Below are 20,021 nucleotides of genomic sequence, written 5' to 3'. Positions count from 1 at the left end.
TGTCATTGTTGCACTTTTCTGTGGCATTGTTGTGTCTGCACTGTCTTGAGTCTGTATCGTTCTGTTCTGTTCTGTTCTGTCTGGTGTTGCACTGCCTCCAAGACCATAGCACCATGGTCTTGGAGGAACGTTGTCTCGTTTCACTGTATACTGTACCACTGCACATGGCTGGAATAACAATAAAGCCACTTGACTTGAAATTACATGATAGATTGAAACATCACTTTGCCATAAATGTTCTACGATCTTAATGTTTGTGAAAGTGGAGGGAGTGTTCTTCCTATTGATCGACTCCAAGATTAGAACCTCGAAATCGTCCTATCACTGTTAATATTGTCAGCAATGTGCTTAATGCTATGACCTGCTGATGCAATCACATATGTTCATGTTTTTGTGGTCATGGTTAGTTTCTTGACGTTCTTCTTCCTTTGGCTTTGCGATCACCACAGTGATTTGCCAACATCTCATCCTATCCCTACAATCTTCCTCCGTCACACCAACCCTCTGTATGTCCTCCTTCACTCCATGAACCTTCTTTGTGGTCTTCTTGTCTTCCTGCTTGGCAGCTCCTCTTGAACATCTTTGTCCTTGAGATGAGACTCTTTTGCCATAACAGGAAAATACATGGGTAGAGGTACCTTTAGACTCTATCGCAAAAAGGTTGATTCTGTTTATCTGGACGTAGCGTTTTCAGTGGGAGAAACGTTTTGTCACTCAACCAAGTGAGATTTACAGCGTCAGCTTACTGCAGGTTTCCTCCACCTTATAAACAGCACATTTCCATAATGACTGACACTAGCACCACTGATGAACAATGGGCTGTGAGGTCAGTTTCATTGTCGTTAATATGCAAATTGTCATGAATATTGATTAGCGGCCACTGCTCAATAACCATGAGTACCATTTTACAGAGAGTTGGAGAATGGTTGCAATCACAGCGTTGTAAGATGGTGAAAGATGTACCCTTAGGCCCTGTCCTCGATTCAGAGATGATCTTTCCCCTTTAAATGGCCTCCTTGACTCCCCGCTCAAACCAGCATTCCTCCCTGTTGAGGATACAAACATCCTCATCATTGTTAACCAGTGGTGCTATAATTCAATGGGCCAAAAAAGACACTTTTAGGTCTTTTTTGGCCCATTGAAATTAGAGGCAATGTATGAACATGAATATTTCAAAACTTATTAAAGATAAAGGCTGCTGTTTTTATCATCATCATCATCAAGAATGAAGAGCTAAAATTTTATCAAGAACAATGATAGACCATTGAAAATTTCAGGCTTTATCGTTAATAGTTGTTGAGATATTCTTGTTCAAACACTGTTTCCAATTTTAGTGTGTGGAAAAAGGCCTGAAGGTGGGTCGACGAATCATTTTTTAAAAAGCATTTCATATTTCACAGCTATTTTTGTAAATATTCATATTTTGTACCATAACATTTTTATTGAAATCAAAGACTGTCAAACAGAAAACTTTGTTGATTAGAGACAGAATTACTCATGATAGACCTCCGCTGTGCAGCCCAGTATCACTGTACAACAGATTACACAGCAGATATGGCTTTCATAAAGGAAAAGATTAAGTTAAGTTCGATTTGTTCTAACATTTATCATAACATTTGTATCTAGTAAAATTAATTTCAAGTGTTTCTAAAATGTCAAAAAAAAAATCAATGTGCAAGACTCACTGTTAAGTGCTTTTATCACTTTTTGCAGATTGCAGGCCTCCTCCCTACACTCAATATGGCTGTCCACCAACCATTCACTGTGTTTTGGCCCACAAACAAGGCCATGGAGTCCTTGCCACCTGAAAGGCAGCTCTGGCTCATCCACCCTTTACACCGGGACCGGCTGGCTGCCACCTTAAAGGCTCACATCATTCGCAACTCAAAGGTAGGAGGAGAATGACTGGATGAATAACGAAGTGTTCTTTTGGATAGAGCCGATTACGAATGGCAAAAAGAGATGTGTAGGGTTATAATCCAATTCAATATTATTTATACAATGCCAAATCACAACTGCCGCCTCAAGGCGCTTTTATATTGTAAGGTAGACCTAGAGCTGGGCGATATAAGATTTTTTCATATCACGATATGTTTTTTTCATTTCTGGCGATAACGATATATATCACGACATAAGCCAAATAACTATATTTGTAAGATTTAAATGTGCCGTTGCTCACAAGTAAAATGTGAAATAATCAGCAGCTTGTTTTGATTTAAATATTTATTTCCCATAATAAGTTCAACAGGGTAGATGTACTTAAGGAACATGAGACTTTTTCAGATAAATAAAGGCAAATATTGCAAACTACACAAAAGGCAGCCGCTAAAGCGTTTAAGTTTCAAAATAGAACAAACGAAACAGACTAAATTGTCAATTCCACTTAGAAACAAAATATTAATTCTAAAAATAAATCTTAGTTTGTTTTACAGAAGAACAGACAAAACTGACTAACTTTTGTCAATATCAAATAAACTGAGAACTAAAAGGAAATTCTCAATCTCTCCTTGTTGTATAGCTCAGCTTTTCAAACAGTTTTAACAGTTACTTTAGTCTGACAAAAGCCGAATGACGAATTAGCGCTTCCAGTCAGAGATTGCGCATTCACCGCTTCATTGTATTTCCAGACTTGCTTTCGGCACATTTATAGTGCGCGCTGCTCTGTTTTTTGTCAGACTTGAAATAGCCGAAATACCTTCACACTACAGAACTTCTATGGCTCTTCCGTTCGACAATCTCTCCGGCATTGGAACCATCATCTGTTTTCTCTTCGGTAACCTTCGGTCACGCTTGGTTGATTTTTCTCTAGTCGGCACACTCATTTCCTCCATTACCCGGGCGGCATGGCGGCTGGCTGCTTCCCAAAACAAATACACATGTGCGGCTTGGCACTTGTGCTGTACGTAACAAGTCACGTGACGTGGCGCTGTGGATGTGATTGGTTTGGCTCTGCGCTACTTAATTTGGATCGGCTGTTGTTCTTTTTTTTTTTTAAAGAGGACAAGAGCGGCGAGGTCTATCGCAATAGTTTAACTTTTCTATCGAGGAAAAGTTATTTTGCAATACATATTGTTATCGTTCTATCGCCCAGCTCTAGGTAGACCCCTACAATAATACAACATAGAAAACCCCAAAAACCATACGACCCCCTTTGTAAGCACTTTGGCGATAGTGGGAAGGAAAACTCCCATTTAACTGGAAGAAACGTCCTCTAGAACCAGGCTCAGGGAGAGGCAGCTCATCTCTGTGCTTGTCCTGCTAGCGTTCGATACTGTTGACCATAATATTCTATTAGAAAGATTAGAGCACGCTGTAGGTATTACAGTTACTGCGCTGCAGTAGTTTGAATTTTATCTGTCTAATAGACTCCAGTTTGTTCATGTAAATGGAGATTCTTCTTCAAAAGTTGAGGGTTCAGTGTTAGGACCAATTCTGTTTACATTATACATGCTTCCCTTAGGCAGTATCATTAGAAGGCATAGCATACATTTTCACTGCTGTGCAGATGACACACAACTTTATCTATCCATGAAGCCAGATAACACACACCATTTAGTTAAACTGCAGAAATGTCTTAAAGACATGAAGAAAATCTCTGTGGATGTGGATGTGAACATGAGCCCTGAATTGGCTAAGCCAAGAAAATGAATGAATTGCATTAATAAAGTAATAACATTCTCTTGATCTGCTTTTAGGGTTTGTATCAAAAGATGTTTAAGCACATATTTAATCAGAATCATTGACAATATTAAAGTTTTTCTAAACCTTTTCCTTTGAAGCATTATGCCTGTGTGTGTGTGTGTGTGTGTGTAGGTAACAAATGTTGGACTGCCGACTAAATTTTCATCCTTCCGCACGATGCATGGATCCACCATCAAGTTCAGCTGTGACCGGAGCCTGGTGGTGAGGAAACACACACACATAAACCAAATGAGTGGCCATTACTTCTTCCACTCCTGGCAGTTAATTGTTGCTATATTAACTAGTGTTGCTACATGGTGAAAGCACTGTTCCCACAGGTTGGTTGATCAAACCTAGGACCTCTCCTGGGATTTGTTTCCTATAACTGACTAAAAATGTGCCTGGGTGGTGTGGCTCAGCATCTAGACATTGTTGGCTACAGGGGGAGCACCTTCTCTGCAACACTCAGTCTTTACGACCTCATGGCATGCAAGCGGGTCTGCTGAGGTTATCCACCTGAGGTGCTCCATGTGCCCCTGCTTGGGTCTTACCCATGACAGTGTGTGTGCTCTGTGGCCTTGGGCTTAGTCTGTGCATCGCCACTGGCTGGATGACCGTACATGCTCTCTCTGCCTCTACCCCAAAGCAAGTCCACCCCCAGCGGGTTCCTACAAGTACTGACTAATGAGCGTCAGGGTTCTCATGGAGGAACTCCTGCCTAGAAAACCTTACTCTTTTCAAAACTTTGTCTCTGAATGTGGAAACCTCAAAAACTCTGATATGACTCTTATTGGTGGTTCACTCAATTCATGCATCAATGAAGAATGCAATTGGTTGCAAGAACTAATGTGGGGGTGGCTGTAGCTGAGGAGGTAGTGCAGGTCATCTACCATTTGGAAAGTTGGTCGTTTGCTCCCTTTCTGATCCAGTTTGCGTGCCAAGGTATCCTTGGGCAAAATGCATTCATCAGAGTATGAATGTGCGTGAATGTTAGCTAGAAAAGGATTGAATGAATGCATGTGTGAAAGGGTGAATAAGATATGTTTTATAAAACACTTTCAATGCTCAGATAAAATAGAAAAGTGCTATATAAGAACATGTTACCATTTTACACAGACAGGAAAGTCAAAGCTTAGCCCACAGATAATTTTAATGTCTGTCATAAGTAGGTACTACAAGGGCCTAGTTACTGTGTGGTTGGCACATGTTATAAACAGACCCGTGAGTGAATTACTTTTATCAACTGATTGATCATGCAGTGATTTTACAGGTCTGTAAACACGAGATGTCTGCAAAAGTATTACCTCACCCATTCAAATAATTGAATTCAAGTGTTCTGCTCACTGTCATCAAATCAAATCAAAATTTATTTCTATAGCACATATTAGAAACAACAAAGTTGACCATAGTGCTTCAGAGTCAGACAGAGTAAAAGCATGAGACAATTAAAACAAAACAACAAGAAAAAACAGGGCAGGAAACAATCGGTGACAACACAAGCCAGATAATAGCCAACTAGTTAGAATCTAAGTAAAAAAAATAGGTTTTAAGACAAGATTTAAAAGACTGGATAGACTCGGAGGTATGAATATGAGCAGGGAGGCTATTCCAGAGTCTAGGCGCTACGGTTGCAAAGGCCCGGTCACCTCTGGACTTCAGTCGAGACCTAGGTCATGTTAGGAGCATCTGATTTGAAGATCTTAGTGCTCTATTTGGATTGTACAAATGGAGGAGTTTGGAAAGATAGCTGGACGCTAAATTATTTAGAATTTAAAAGTAAACAAAAGAATTTTAAAATCTATAGGAAATTTAACAGGGAGCTAAAATTGGAGTGATGTGATCATAGATTCTAGTACATGTTAAGAGACGTGCAGCTGCATTTTGAACTAACTGAAGCCGGTAAAGAGAAGAGTGTTGGAGGCCCAAGTAGAGGGAGTCGTAGTAGTCCAGTCTGGATGTGATGAATGCGTGGATACGTTTCTCCTTAAAGGAAGGAACGGCTTTGCTTTAGATATCTGACGCAACTGGTAAAAGCTGTTTTTTTTTACCACAGTGGAGACCTGTTTCTCTGATTTAAAAGAGCTATCCAAGAACACTCCGAGGTTTCTTACAGTGAACGAGAGATGGCTAGCAAGAGGACCACAGGTGTATAAAATCAAGCACATAGGCATGCAGACTGCTTCTACAAAGATTTGTGAATTCAGGAGCTCAGTGAATTCCAGCTTTGTACCTGATGCTGAGGCACATAGTGCACAGAAGCCCCCAACTTTCTGTAGAGTCAGTTGCTACAGACCTCTGAATGTGACCTTCAGTTTAGATCAGAACATTACAGAATGGGTTTCTATAGCCAAGCAGCTGCATTCAAGTCTTACATCAATGAGTGCAATGCAAAGTGTGGATGTAGTAGTGTAAAGTACACCACCACTGGACTCTAGAAGTGACGAATTGCGTATAGCCCCAAGTTCTGGTTGACAATAAAGGGAGTAACTGAATCGCACCTCTCCGTCTGGCGCTCCAATAAAGGAGTCTGGGTTTGGCACTGCACTGTGCCAAGTGTAAAGTTTGGTGGATGTGGTTTATGATGTGGGGTTGTTTTTCAGAAGTTGGGCTCAGCCCCTTTGTTCCGGTGAAGGGAACTCGTAATGCTTCAGCATATCTAAACATTTTGAACAATTTCATGCTCCCAACTTTGTGGTAACAATTTGGGGAACGCTCCTTCCTGTTCCAAGATGACTGCACACCAGTCAACATGCAAGGGCCATAAAGACATGGATGGCAAGTTTGGTGTGGAAGAACTTGACTGGCCTCCACAGAGTCCTGACCTTAGCTTGACAGAACACCTTTGGGATGAATTAAACTGGAAACTGCGAGCTAGGATTTCTTGTCCAACATCAGTGTCTGACCTCACTAATCCACTTCTGGAAGAATGGTCAAAAATTCCTATAAACACATGCTCTTAAACCTTGTGGAAAGCATTCCCAGAAGAGTTGAAGCTGTTATAGCTGCACAGGGTGGGTTGAGATCATATTAAACCCGAGCGAATACTTTTGGTTATATAGTGTATTGTGAATATTCACAAAACTCCTGCTGTTTGTTTTTACACCACCAACAAAATGATCATAACATCACTCTGTTGTCTCTACTGAATGGTTTCCATTTTAGTCTACTCTGTTATTGCTTAGTAGTTGTATTTTTTTAAAATGTGTGTCTGTTTTTAGGGTTCAGTAGTAATAAATGAAAATGAGGCCAAGGTAGTGGACCGCTACCTGAACTTCCAGAATGGCGTGGCCTATGGCATCGACCAGCTGCTGGAACCTGCTGGCCTCGGGGCATTCTGTGACACCATCGAGAACAGAACCACTTACGTGAGTAACACTAACAATGCTACCACTTCAACACCAGTACCGCCACTGGGGGAGTCATTTTTACTGTGTGCCCCAACAGCATTAGTAAATGCAGTGATGTAATTTACTAAAGAAATTATGTTGTTTATTTTCATCTGATTTTCAAAATTATAATCAAAAGGTTCTCAAAATAAAAAAAGAAATCTGTTTATTGGGTTCGTTAGTTTTGATTTAGACTGATTAGACAAGGCTAGGGAAAGTGTTTGTTACTGCAGGTAAAAAATTAAGCTAAACATAACAAATGGAAATGCTTATGTAAATGGTGAAACTTAACCCAAATTTAGAATGAATACAATAAATTAAGTATTATTTATATAGTATAGCTCCAAGTTCTGGTTCAGAGTAAGTAAGCAGGTAAGCAAGTCTCAGTTTCAGCTGTGTAGAGAAGACTTTGAACCACGGGTTTGACAGGTTGCAGCAAGAAAGCCATTGCTAAGACATCAGAATAAGACAAAGAGGCTTGTCTGGGCCATGAAACACTGCCATCGGACCACTGAAGACTGAAAAAAAAGTTTTATGGACTGATGAATCATATTTTGAAATCTTCAGTTCATCATACAGGATCTTTGTATGCCGTCAGGTAGGCGAAAGGATGGTTCCACATCGTGTGGCATCAACTGTCAAACATCGACAAGGAAGTGTGGTTGTCTGGGGCTGTTTGTGCTGGAGTCAGGGGCCATGATTTATTTTTAAACTCAAATTGCTTATTTTACTATGCTTTCATTTCAGTGTGCAATGTGAAATTAAACTGCATAATCTTTAATAAAAAAATGGAATAAAAAATAGTTCTAAAATTTTTGACCAGTAGTGTATGCACAGAAAAGGAACCGAGACATATAGCAGATTAGATAAAAGTTGAAATTATCCTTTAATTAAAACAGATTATCTTTGATCATAGGATTTATTTTAAAATTTAGGAAGCTAAATTGTTTATTAGCTTCTTCTTGTGTAGAGTAGGAATAGATCATACAATTACCTCTGACCTTTAGCAACCAAGCTAACAACTAAGCTAAGCTTTGTTTCACTAAATTGTTGGGATTGAATAATGTGTAATTCCCAGGATGAGCGCCAGGTGAATAAACACCTGTCATGTGAAGGCTGTGTGCAGGCAGGAGTGGTGGTAAGGGGGACCCAAAGTACAGACTCCGGAGACAAACGTGAACTCAAAAAAAAACAGCTGTAATGCTGAACTCAAAGTAACAAACTTCAAAATTACAAAGAATGCATGCAGGCAGGCCACAAAGCATGAATGAGGGTAGATCGCAACACGGACAGATGAAAACACAGGGCTTATATACACAGAGGGAGCAATCAGGGAATGAGAGACAGGAGGGAAACACAGCTGGACAAATCAGGGCTGATGAGACAAAGGAAGCAAAACCAGACGCATTAACATGAGACACGGATTTTTAAAGTAAAACAGGAAACACAGACTGAACTTACAGACGCACAAGCAGGCACTGCAACAGAGGGAACAGAGACATGGGACCAGGGCAGACACAGACACTGACTGGACACAGAATAGAGGGAGTAAGGAAACCAAAACTTCAGAACTAAATAATCACACACCAAGAAGAACTGGGGAAAAATAGAAATGCAAAACAGAAACCAAAACTTTCACAATAAACTAAGATGACAGCACAAATAAAAGGTACAAAACTAAAACCACTGGGTCAGCGACCCAGATATCCTAACAACACCAGAAAACTACAAAGGCTCTCACATTAGCATGTGCCCTGGTGGATTAAGTAGGGCTTTAACCCTGTTATCTCATGACAAATAATCATTATCTCACTTGTCTTAAATATTTCAGGGGCGCTGTGGAAGCTGCGTCTTCACCCCGTCCTGTCCCTTCAAACACTATGACACGGTAAGGTCTGCTAAAGCATGTGAGCATTAGCTGCAAAGACTGTGGAGATAAATATCATTTCTGTATTCTTCCAGGGAAAGACGGAGCGCTGTTTGAACTTGCGCTCCAGGTATCGCTACTCATACTTGTATGATGACCTGGATCGTTTCAGCAGATATGGCTGTAGGAGAGTTTGTAGCTTTCCAGGCTGGGTACAGAAGTGCTGCAAAAACCACTTCGGGCGAGACTGTCAAGGTAAGAGGGGAAGGGATGGAGGCACTTATGTGAGGAATTGTGCTTTTGTTTGTACAGAGATGTTCTTGGTTTTTGCAGCTTGTTTAAAGACTGAGTTACAAATTCTGAAAGTCACAGGCTTTAGTTTGGAAGTTGTTGAGTTTGTGTAGTTTTTATTGAAAGCATGTTTTCTCAAAGATATCAGTCACGCTTCTGGTTGACTAGATATTACTGATGCTTACTTAGTTTAATGTCCAAGTGAGAAAAATGTGGACTTACGGTCTTTCTAAACTGCTGTGAAAAAGTATTTGTCCCCTTCCTGATTTCACACTGCCATGTTTCAGATCAGGAATCAGATTTTAATATTAGACAAAGATAATAATAAGATACCAATACACGAGCAGAGATAAGAGATGGACACATGACAACTCACATCTACTGGACATGACACAAGACCACATCCATCCTTGGATGAACAATGCCTGATACAGATACGTGTTTAACACAACCAACCATATATGGGAAACACACTGTAACATGTGCACCAATTCTGATCTCTGATCACACTTTCAGAATGGCTTGTGTAAAGTGCACATAAACATCAACATCCTCATCCAGGAAGAAGCGCTCAGTCAAGAGACTGTTGATCGGCGTTGGAGTTTCCCTGGTTTTATTTTGCTTTTTCTTTATTTGTGTTATCCCTTGTTTAAAAGCTGTAATTTCACAGATGATAGCGACATCACTCACAGCATATGCAGATGTACCACAAACCGATGAGGATCATGAAGACTTCTTTTCCCATTTGTTAGATGAAGATGAAGTGCAACTAATGATGTAGTAACTGAAAATGTGAAAGACAAGTAGTTACTTACTGATAACATGTACATTTCATTTCGTGATAAAAAGGAGGGAATGTCAGAAGAAAATTGTACCTAGTGTGATCAGCTACATGAAATGTGCTCAATTTATGGATCACTAAGCAATCCACATGTCTACGTGACTTTTCACATAAACTCTTGTGTGATAAACTTATTTAGCAACTAACAGCTTCCTCTATGTTAAGAACATACAGACTTAGAAAAGGGGAACCTCAGCTCTGAGTTCTTAGAATAACTTTGTTATCTTTGTACACACATGTGACAAGCTTGCATAAATAAAGAACGCAGACAGTGACAGAGCGCGAGTCCATGAGTGCCTCCTGCGAGGACGAGCGCTCTGTGACTGCCTTCGCGAGTAAAGACGACTGCAGTGTTTGTGTTTTCTAACTCAGGTGTCTTAGCTGAAGAACTGTGGGGCGATTCTTAGAGATCCCCTGTCACCAGATTATATTTAACTTGTGTTATCTACACGTGACAAATGTAAAAAGCTAGGAAATCAAGGAGGGGGTAAATACTTTTTCACAGCACTGCAAGCCGTCTTGGTAATGCCTATGGGCAGTTGTTTTGAAGCCCCTGGAGTAAAACCTTTTTTCAGAGGTCACAGGGACATGAAAGCTGGGTAAGGCTGGGTGTGCCACCATGTTTACCTTTGCAGAATTCTCCCACAGACTTCCGTCTCTGTCAGGTCCCACTGAGCAAAGTTAATAAAGACTGGAAGAGAGTTTCTTTTTTTCTTTGTTTCCATGCTATGTTTTGACCCTTTTCTTCTGTCTGTTGCAGTTTGTTCAGGTGGTTTGGAGGCCCCTTGTGGCAAACATGGCGACTGCAACGACGGTAATCTCGGTACTGGAACATGTAGATGCCACACCGGATTCAGAGGGGAATCCTGCGAACTGTGTGTCGCTGGGTTCTATGGCCCTAACTGCACAGGTAAAATGCTTTTTAGTTTTTATCATCGCTCAGTGGAAAAACAAAGAGAGTGCACCTAAGGTCTGCTCTCCAACAGCTCTCCAGAAGTGGCTGTTGGAGAGACCAAACAGCCACTTCATAAATGAATGGCACAACATAGAAGAACCCCTCAATGGGACAAGACTCAGCGGTTCATCTGCATCTAAAGGACAAAGGTCACTCTTTCGAGGATGCCAATGTTCACAGGTGGTTTGAAAGAGGAGTGAAAGAAGCCATCGATGTCACCATCTTTGAACAGAGGCGGTGGCTTACGACACCAACTGTCTGCCATCTATTATCCAATTTTTAAATCCCCTCCCAGACGCCTTAACGCCCACTCACATCCTGGGCCATCTGACCTCTGACCTTTCTAGAAATAAGACGAGTAGATAATCAAAAACAATCACAAGCAACATCCATAAGTGAAGACTGACCCTGGAATGGAGGAATTCTCACTTCACAGCTTCCTCCTCCATCCTCACACCTTTTCCTCACAACTCTCCCACTTGACTGGGATGAGCTGAGGAAGGGAGGAGACATGTGAGTGTAATGAAAAGCAGCACTTGAGGCAGCAGCTCTCTACCACCTGCAGGGGGCAGTGCATAGAAATGCAAAATCTCAATCATAAATTTGGTGCACGATTTTGGTATTAAAAAAAAACAAAATGTAAAAATAAGAGGAGGGTGCGTTTCAGCCCTTTGATGTATTCACCATGGCTGCGTTGTGACCCTTTAATACGCTGTGGCGAAAGAAAGTAGCAAATCTGGCATCAGCAGACAGTCTCACCCCCATCAGCTCTCCAGCAGTCTGTCACCATGGCAACACTCCACACTCACCATCACACAGCTGGGTGTGTTTCCAGCTCAGGACAAACCTGCCAGCTGTCTTCGCTTAGAGCCAAACCACCAGAGCAGATTTTTTGTTTTTCTTTAAATGTGGATACGAATGCTCTTCTTTGCCTGTTTGAGTTTAACAGTCTTTATTAAATCCAACTCAGTGTTTCTCCACAGAGGAACACAGGTGTGTCCTCGCTTTGGAGGAGACAGCAGAGGTGTCAGTTAGAGCTGGAGTCGATTTGAAACTCTTCGTCACAGCAGGAACAAAACACGTCGCCATGGTTGCTCAATTCATCCAGAGCAGATTGAGGTCTGCAAAGAGCACTCTGCAGCTTTAGTTAAAGTGAAGCTGTTGCATAACAGCTCTTATAAAAAACAATGAAACTTTTGATGAAAAAAACAGCATTTATGTAATATTTAATTAACCCATGATTATTAAGTCGTGTGTTACAGCAATTAAAATATTAGTATTATTAACAATAATAATAATAATACTAATAATTATATCTGACAGATGTCTCTCAGCCTGAAAGATGATATATTGTATTAAAGATGGTGACAACATGAAGCTTTCCTGTCTCTGTTCTTGTGGCAGCAGAGCTGAATCAGTCTTTTGGGGAAGATGCTCCGCTGCCTCCTAGTAAGCAGTGCAGAGGGTGGCCAGGATTATCCATTATGGATAACAGCTGGTGCAGTGACCTTCTCTTACCAGCTCTGATGTTTCTCACAGCTGACTGATAGAAAATGTCCATTATGTTTCTGCACATGTTGAAGAGCCTGCTCACCCCTTCTTGTATACATCCTTCCAGTTTAGTCTGTTTTTCATGTGGATGCTCGGCTACTTGTACTCCTCCACCACATCGGCATCCTGTCCCAGGATAGACATGGGCCATGTAGCCATCCTTGATGGTAAATGGCCTTTATTTGTATAGCGCTTTACTTAGTCCCTATGGACCCCAAAGTGCTTTACACTACATTCAGTCATCCACCCATTCACACACTGGTGATGGCAAGCTACACTGTAACCACCAAATCTGACAGAGCTATGCCATTCTAACATACTGAAGACTGGCTGTCAGGTAGTCAGTAATCCATGAGATGGTGGACGTGTTCACTGATATTTTCAGGAGCTTCTCGCTCAGAAGCAGCAGCTGAATCATTTCAAATTTACTTGATAAATCATAGAAAGTATCCTCACTGTGCAGCTGTTACTCTCCAGATTGGGAGTAGGTTCTCTGCAGCATGGAGATGATTGAATCATCCACTCCCAGATTTGGTTGGTGTACAAACTGCAGAGGATCAATAGATGTTTCCACCTGTGGTCTCAGGTGAGCCAAAACTGGTGTTTCCAGTACCTTCTTCACATGCGACGTGAGAACAGCTGGTCGATAATTGTTAAGCTCTGATGGTGTCAGCTTCTCTGGTAGAGAGGATGTTATCTATAACGCTGATTTGTTCTCCTCTGTCAGACTCGGGCTGCAAATGTGACTCAGGTTCACAGACAGCTCACCACCATAGATCCTTGGAGCATAAATAAAATCAAAAGCATAATATTAAAATAAGAAATATGACAAAAAATTAGATTTATGCTGTGTGATTTATGAAGTGGACCTTATCTGCTTTTCATTTTTTATATTTTAAAAATAATGTTGCTCATATAAAACATAATCCAGATGTGAGCCCAAAGCTCAGGCTTCAGGCTGCTCTAAATGCTCATTTCACAGTTTTTTTCTACTCTTCAAGTCAAGTCTTGTTTGTCTCTCTCAGCCTGTTCCTGCAGGAACCAGGGAAGGTGCAATGATGGCATTGGAGGATCTGGACAGTGTATCTGCAAGCCGGGCTGGGAGGGCAATCGCTGCCAGAACAAAATAGGTGAGATTTCTTCTTGAATGCACAAAGATATGAGACCCTGATCGGGTTTTAATGGTCAACAAAGCTCATGAAAAGAGCCACTGGTTGGTACTGAGGTTGTAAAAATTCTAAAACAGCTACAAATGTATGATTTTTGTTTATTATTTCTTAAATAAAGCTCACAATTTTTTTTAAACAGATGGATACCTTGGTAACCATTAAGGCATGGTTAAATTATCCCTAAACCAAGCCCGTGGTCATTTTAAACCTTAACCAAGTTATTATAAAACAATGAATCTGAGGTGCTTTCTTTTATTTTGTCATGTATACTGTTACAGTGGTGAATATTTACTTTAAATAAGGTCGGAGTTGCAAATAATGAGGTGAGTGTCTGTAATACCTACTGTATGAGCAGACTATCTTCATGGCTTTGTACACAGGTCAGGCATAACATTATGACCACTGACAGATAAAATGAATAACACTTATTATCTCTTCATCATGGCACCTGTTAGTGGGTGGACTATATTCGGGATAAAGTGCACATTTTGTCCTCACAGTTGATCTGTTAGAAGCAGGAAAAATGGAGTCGACTGCATCAGAGCAGCTCTTATTGGGTGTTCCTGGTCTGCAGTGGTGAAACAGTTACAGGGTCATGGGCAGCCAAGACTCACTGATGGGAAGTGAAGGGTGTGGGGGGGCCACAGCCCCGTCCTCCAGGGCGTGAAGCAGGTATGGAGGAGATCAAAACTCCAGACATCCAGAGGCCCCCAGAACACAAGAGACCAAGGAAGACCAACAGAGGGGCAGCTGCGCCACTGTCCCGGAAAGAGCTGAGGAGAGTCCCAGATGAGGGCTCACTCAGCAGCCGCGGAGCAGAAGCCAGGGGGAGTTGCAGTGACGTGCCCGTGAGCTCCGCCGGCAGCCAGCTGCGCCTGAGTGACCGAGCCCCAGGCCGAGAGGCCGGGGGCACCCCACCTCCGAAGTGGCCCGAGCGAGCCCCAGGCTCCAGGCCCCGATAAGCGGCCGCCAAGGAGTGAGCCGGTGTGTACCTGGACGCCCATCCCCGGACACAAAGAACCACCAACGCACCGATGTCTGAGGGGGTCCGCCACTGGCAGGGGAAGTGGTGGTAGGGGGAGATAGGCCTCCAAACCTTGGAGGGCCTGAGATGTCCCCAGAGAGGTGGCGCCTGACACCCAACCTGACATATAGACACAGACATACAGGCACACACAGATACAAACATCCATTCCCACCCTCATGCTCTCATATGCACTTACTCCACACTCAACCAACGTGGAGACAGACATAAAGAGACGTTGTACACACGATCACACTCCCCAAGCGTACTCTACAAACCGGGTCTAGGTGCCCCCGCCCCTGGAGGGGGGAACTGCACCCAGACCCAGGTGGTGTTTCCCTTTTCCCTGCGGTGGGGGGAGGCAGATCGCCCCGACTCCGCAGCAGCAGGAAGGCTCCACACTCCAGACCGCAGTCGGACAGCCAACTCCTCCTCCTAGCCCCCCTGCTCCAGCAGGTCGCAGAGAATGGGGGTGAGAGAAGACTCCGAACCTCCCTCCACCCGCTCATTGTAATGTTGATGCATGTGTGTTCTAAGGTGCATTTAAAACCCAGGAGGGCTTGGAGCTACCTGCCAGAGAGCAGCAGGTAAGCGCATGGTCCCTCCTGATAGCCCTCAATGTCTACGTGTATTTAAAATTGAGAGGTGGGCAACGACGCCAGGGGTGAGGTGTACACCCTGATGGTACTTTGGGCTCCGTGTATCGTGCCCACCCCCAAGATCCTATATGTATGTGTAATGAGAGTGTGAGTAATGTGAATGTCTAAGTTGTGGGATAAAATTGAGGCAGAGGCAGCCAGAAGGGGACAGAGGGGGGGGGTAGCCTCCCCTGCACCCTGGTGACATACCCCTACTCCAAGGCCCTGCATGTGTGGGTGGTTGTGGTGGAGCGGGAAGAGGGAGGCAGCTGGAGATGGGGAGGGAAGGAAGGGAGGGGCAAGTGACCCCTCCCTGGGGCCAGCTCCCCCGCTGACCCCAGTAGGCACCCCCATACTCCGCGACCCGCCAGGGAAAGGGGGCCCAGGCCCATCCAGACCGGGCCCAGTGCAGCAGCGCCGCCCGGCCCCACAGAGCCCGGGACAGTCCACCCAACCCCACCACAGAGAAAACTGCACCCACCCCACCATCCACTCATCTTCCAGACTACATAAGACAATAATCACTGACTTCCTGACGGACAGGAAGCAGCATGTGAGGCTGGGAAAGAATGTCTCGGACTCCCGGACCATCAGCACCGGCTCCCCTCAGGGCTGTGTTCTTTCTCCTCTGCTCTTCTCCCTGTACACCAACTGCTGCACCTCCACCCACCAGTCTGTCAAGCTAATCAAGTTTGCAGATGACACCACCGTTATTGGACTCATCTCGGACGGGGATGAGTCTGCCTACAGGAGGGAGGTTGAACGTCTGGTGTCCTGGTGCAGCCACAACAACCTGGTGCTGAATGCCCAGAAGACAGTGGAGATTATTGTGGACTTCAGGAAGCACACAGCCCCACTCCCCCCCATCATCCTGACTGACACCCCCATCACCTCTGTGGACTCATTCCGCTTCCTGGGTACCACCATCACCCAGGACCTGAAGTGGGAGCCCACCATCACCTCCGTCATTAAGAAAGCCCAGCAGAGGATGTACTTCCTGAGGCAGCTGAAGAAATTCAACCTGCCAACACGGACGATGATGCAATTCTACACTGCAATCATCGAGTCCATCCTCACCTCCTCCATCACCGTGTGGTACGCTGGAGCCACTATCAGGGACAAACAGAGACTGCAGCGTGTTGTGCGCTCTGCTGAGAAGGTGATTGGCTGCAGACTCCCATCTTTGCAGGACCTGTACACCTCCAGGACACTGGGGCGTGCAGCTCGGATCTCAGCTGACCCTTCTCACCCTGGACACAGTCTGTTTGACCTGCTCCCCTTCAGGCAGGAGGCTCCGGTCCATTCGCACCAGAACCTCTCGCCATAAGAACAGTTTCTTCCCCTCTGCTGTTGGACACATGAACAATAACCATATGACTGTCCCCGCCACTAACACATGACCCTACGCTGTGTTCACTGCATCATTCCATGTTTGGCACTGATCACCATCTGCACTCATGTATATATCTTTCAACGTAGCACTCTTAATTCTTATTCTCATGTATATATCTCATGTATATCTCATGCACATATCTTTCTACGTAGCACTTTTAATTCTTATCCCTGCTTTTATTTTTTCATGTCTATTTAAGTGCTATTTATGACACTATGTTTGCACTGAAGCACCGCAGCAATTTCCTAATGTTGTAAACCTGCTCAACATTTGGCAATAAACCCCTTTCTGATTCTGATTCTGATTCTGATTCTAAAGGGCTTGTTAAACTAAAAAAAACAACTTAGGGCTATCCTCAACATTTTAACCAGTTTTTCTCTGTTCCAGCCAAACAGTGATGAGATACGATGAAAACCACATCTGAGTGACTCATTTTAGTTTCAGTTAGGTTTTTGGCTTTTAACAGTTAAGAAGATAATGAGATACAGCAATGACTTGTTGCTTTTATCTTTGCTACAAAGCTCTTCTGGTCTGTTCTGTCTTGTGTTATAAAACGAGCACAGCCCTTTCATTTACAGCCAAAACTCATTCGCTGTTTAGATCGTCTTGAGCCAGACTTTCATCAGTAAGATTTATAAAGAGGAGCTTAAAGTCATGATGTGAAACGATCATGAACAGCTGCAGCTTCCTTTGTCTCCAGATCCCTCAGCATCTACTACCTGGTCCACTTTTGGCAGTGTGTGCTTGAGATGTAATTTAATTTTTAGCTTCGGCTCTCTTTCAGTAGCTTCTGTACTCGTCTCTGGAGATATGCGAGCCCGTTGCCAACTGCACCTCTTTTTGTCCTTGTCCAAACCTCCACCTCACAATGGAGAGGCTGCAGGTCAGCAGGGACCAGTGGTTCTTCCTGTGAGACTACCTTTATGGTCAAAAACACCGCCAACCTCCTCCTGTTTTTAGTTTTCAATGTATTTATCGTTAATTTAGATGCAAAGACAGTTTAATAAATGCATGATGTTTGAGTGCATGGATAATCATGTTAAATAATCTATTTCAGTATTTGATCAACATAATTCCAACCATGTTTTTTTTTTTTTACTTAAGACTGCCCATTAAAAAACACAGAAAACCCCTAAAATTTGGGTGCAGTTCGTTTCCAGTGTTGCTACTGCTTTTAGATCACTACATGGAAATCATGGTATGACTACTTGGATGTAATTTGCTGCAATTTCACCAAAGTCCTTGAACGTCACCAACTTTCAAGGAGAGGAATTACCCCAGTGATGAGAGTCGGCTCTCCAGCGACAACCCAGAGTCCAGAGAGGAGTTTTCAGTGGAGGAGTCAAAGTTTCCAAGTCGAAAAGCAGTGCATCAGGCCGGGAGTGTGAACAAGAATATGAGTGTCATTTGTTTTCTTTTTTTTTCTGTAACACCTGAGGCATCTGAAGAGCATTCGCTGGAAACTACCTGAAACTTGATGTTGTGCCATCATGCCAGGAGATGATGGCAACACAGTCTTCACTCAGATTAAGACCTACTTTGGATTTGGATCCCTGAGACCTTGTCTTCTTGCTCATAACGAAATTCAAATTTAAGAGACCACAGTGTAGGAAGTCCAAGTGCAAATGGTCTATGCAAACAAAACGAGGATTCTGGATCCATGTTGAATGCTTTTGTTTTCTGAAAGTTTCTAGGTTGGATTCACAAAAACATTCCTTAAATAAACCTGTGAGTTTTATCTTAAAGCCCTGTTTACTCTTGTTAGCTAAGCCCTATTTACCACATAAAGAACTTGAAAAACTTATCCATGCCTTCATCACTCCTCATTGGACTATTGTAACTCTCTTTACCTGGGCCTCCTCTTAATCGGCACTAGAAAGCATGAGCTCATCACCCCATCCTCGCTAACCTACACTGGCTTCCCGTCAAATATCGCATTGATTTCAAAATCCTTCTGCTCACTTTTAAAATTCTAAATAACCTGGCCCCTAGCTACTTAACTGATCGCCTCTATCCGTACAACCCAAAGAGAGCACTAAGATCCTCCAGCCAACTGCTCCTAATGCAACCAAGGTCTCGTTTAAAAACCAGAGGTGACCGTGCATTTGCCATCGCTGCCCCTAGACTCTGGAATAATCTCCCAGTCGAAATCCGTACTTCGGAATCAATTCAATCATTCAAATCCCGTTTAAAAACACACTTGTTTAACTTAGCTTTTGAAACAAATTAGTTTGACCTTCATTCGGCCTGCCTTACACCATGTAAATGCAATTTTAAGTATAATTGTACTATTTGTTCTTTGTTCTGCCCGCACTGCGGTTTTATTGTGAAGCACTTTGATGTACACTAGTCTTTTAAATGTGCTATATAAATAAACTTTGACTTGACTGGATTTGACTTATCTTCTACTGAGATAATTCCCCCGTCTGCCTTTCTAGGCTCAATCCCAGAGGAGTGCCGGCAGTGCCACGCTCAGGCTGACTGTGTGCTAGGTGCTGGTTGTCTGTGTAAACCGGGATTCCAGGGGAATGGCACCTTCTGCACTCCAGAGCCACGTGAGTGTTGTCCATTGTTTAAAAACACACATCATCCTAACGGTGGTCATGCAATAATAGATTTAGAAGAGATTAGAGTGCTTTGTAGTCACAGAAGTAAGAGGAAGCTCTGGTAAGTTTTGATCATCCGGGTCCAGCTGTGGTTCCAATAAGCAACTCGTTGAGATGAAGAAAATTCACCTTGAAGGTGAAAAACCACCTCTGAGATTTGCATGCAACTATAGGCTACAAGGCTGAAATGCAGCGGTCCAGGTTCAACTCTGACCCATGGTGTGTCTTCCCTTGCCCGCTGTCCCCTGACTTTCCTGTCTTCACTGCTTTCTATCCACGGTTAAGAAAAATAATCCGTAAATCTAATATTAATAATGCAAAAATACACTTTAATATGTACAATATGCTTGAACCAGGTTCCCCCCCTTTTTTTTGTTTCAGTTCTGCTTTTATTCAAATTCAACAAGGTGCTGAAACATTGCTCAGAGATTTTAGTCCATGTTGACATGATGCCATCAGACAGTGTAGTTTCAGACTGCTGTGGGACTTCATGCGTTAGACTGAGCGTTCCCCCTCCATGAAACTTTTTCCACTCCCAACATGTAGATCTACAACTGCTACATGTCATTAGAATCCTTTAAACCATCACTGCAGGCTTATTCCAGGGGCTTGTTCGATT

General features: G+C 43.1%; 1 protein-coding gene across 2 annotated transcripts in view; it reads left to right on the top strand.

Annotated features, from left to right (window-relative positions):
* The window catches only part of stab1 (stabilin 1), a 189,713-nt gene that overhangs the window by 95,876 nt on the left and 73,816 nt on the right, over positions 1-20,021 (top strand). For both annotated transcript variants that reach the window (XM_085457297.1, XM_085457298.1), the window contains 8 exons: positions 1,714-1,890; positions 3,814-3,903; positions 6,900-7,046; positions 8,899-8,955; positions 9,030-9,189; positions 10,827-10,976; positions 13,598-13,702; positions 19,235-19,351. In XM_085457297.1, the coding sequence (XP_085313423.1) occupies positions 1,714-1,890; positions 3,814-3,903; positions 6,900-7,046; positions 8,899-8,955; positions 9,030-9,189; positions 10,827-10,976; positions 13,598-13,702; positions 19,235-19,351 (1,003 nt within the window). The remainder of the gene's footprint in view (positions 1-1,713; positions 1,891-3,813; positions 3,904-6,899; positions 7,047-8,898; positions 8,956-9,029; positions 9,190-10,826; positions 10,977-13,597; positions 13,703-19,234; positions 19,352-20,021) is intronic.

Source organism: Copadichromis virginalis, linkage group LG5, assembly GCF_057382275.1.
Source record: "Copadichromis virginalis isolate Kocher_CV1m ecotype Utaka linkage group LG5, C_Virginalis_male_GT1.1, whole genome shotgun sequence".
In the NCBI taxonomy this organism is placed as follows: domain Eukaryota; kingdom Metazoa; phylum Chordata; class Actinopteri; order Cichliformes; family Cichlidae; genus Copadichromis; species Copadichromis virginalis.
Note: the sequence above shows the minus strand (reverse complement) of the source record. Positions and strands in the feature narration are given on the sequence as shown.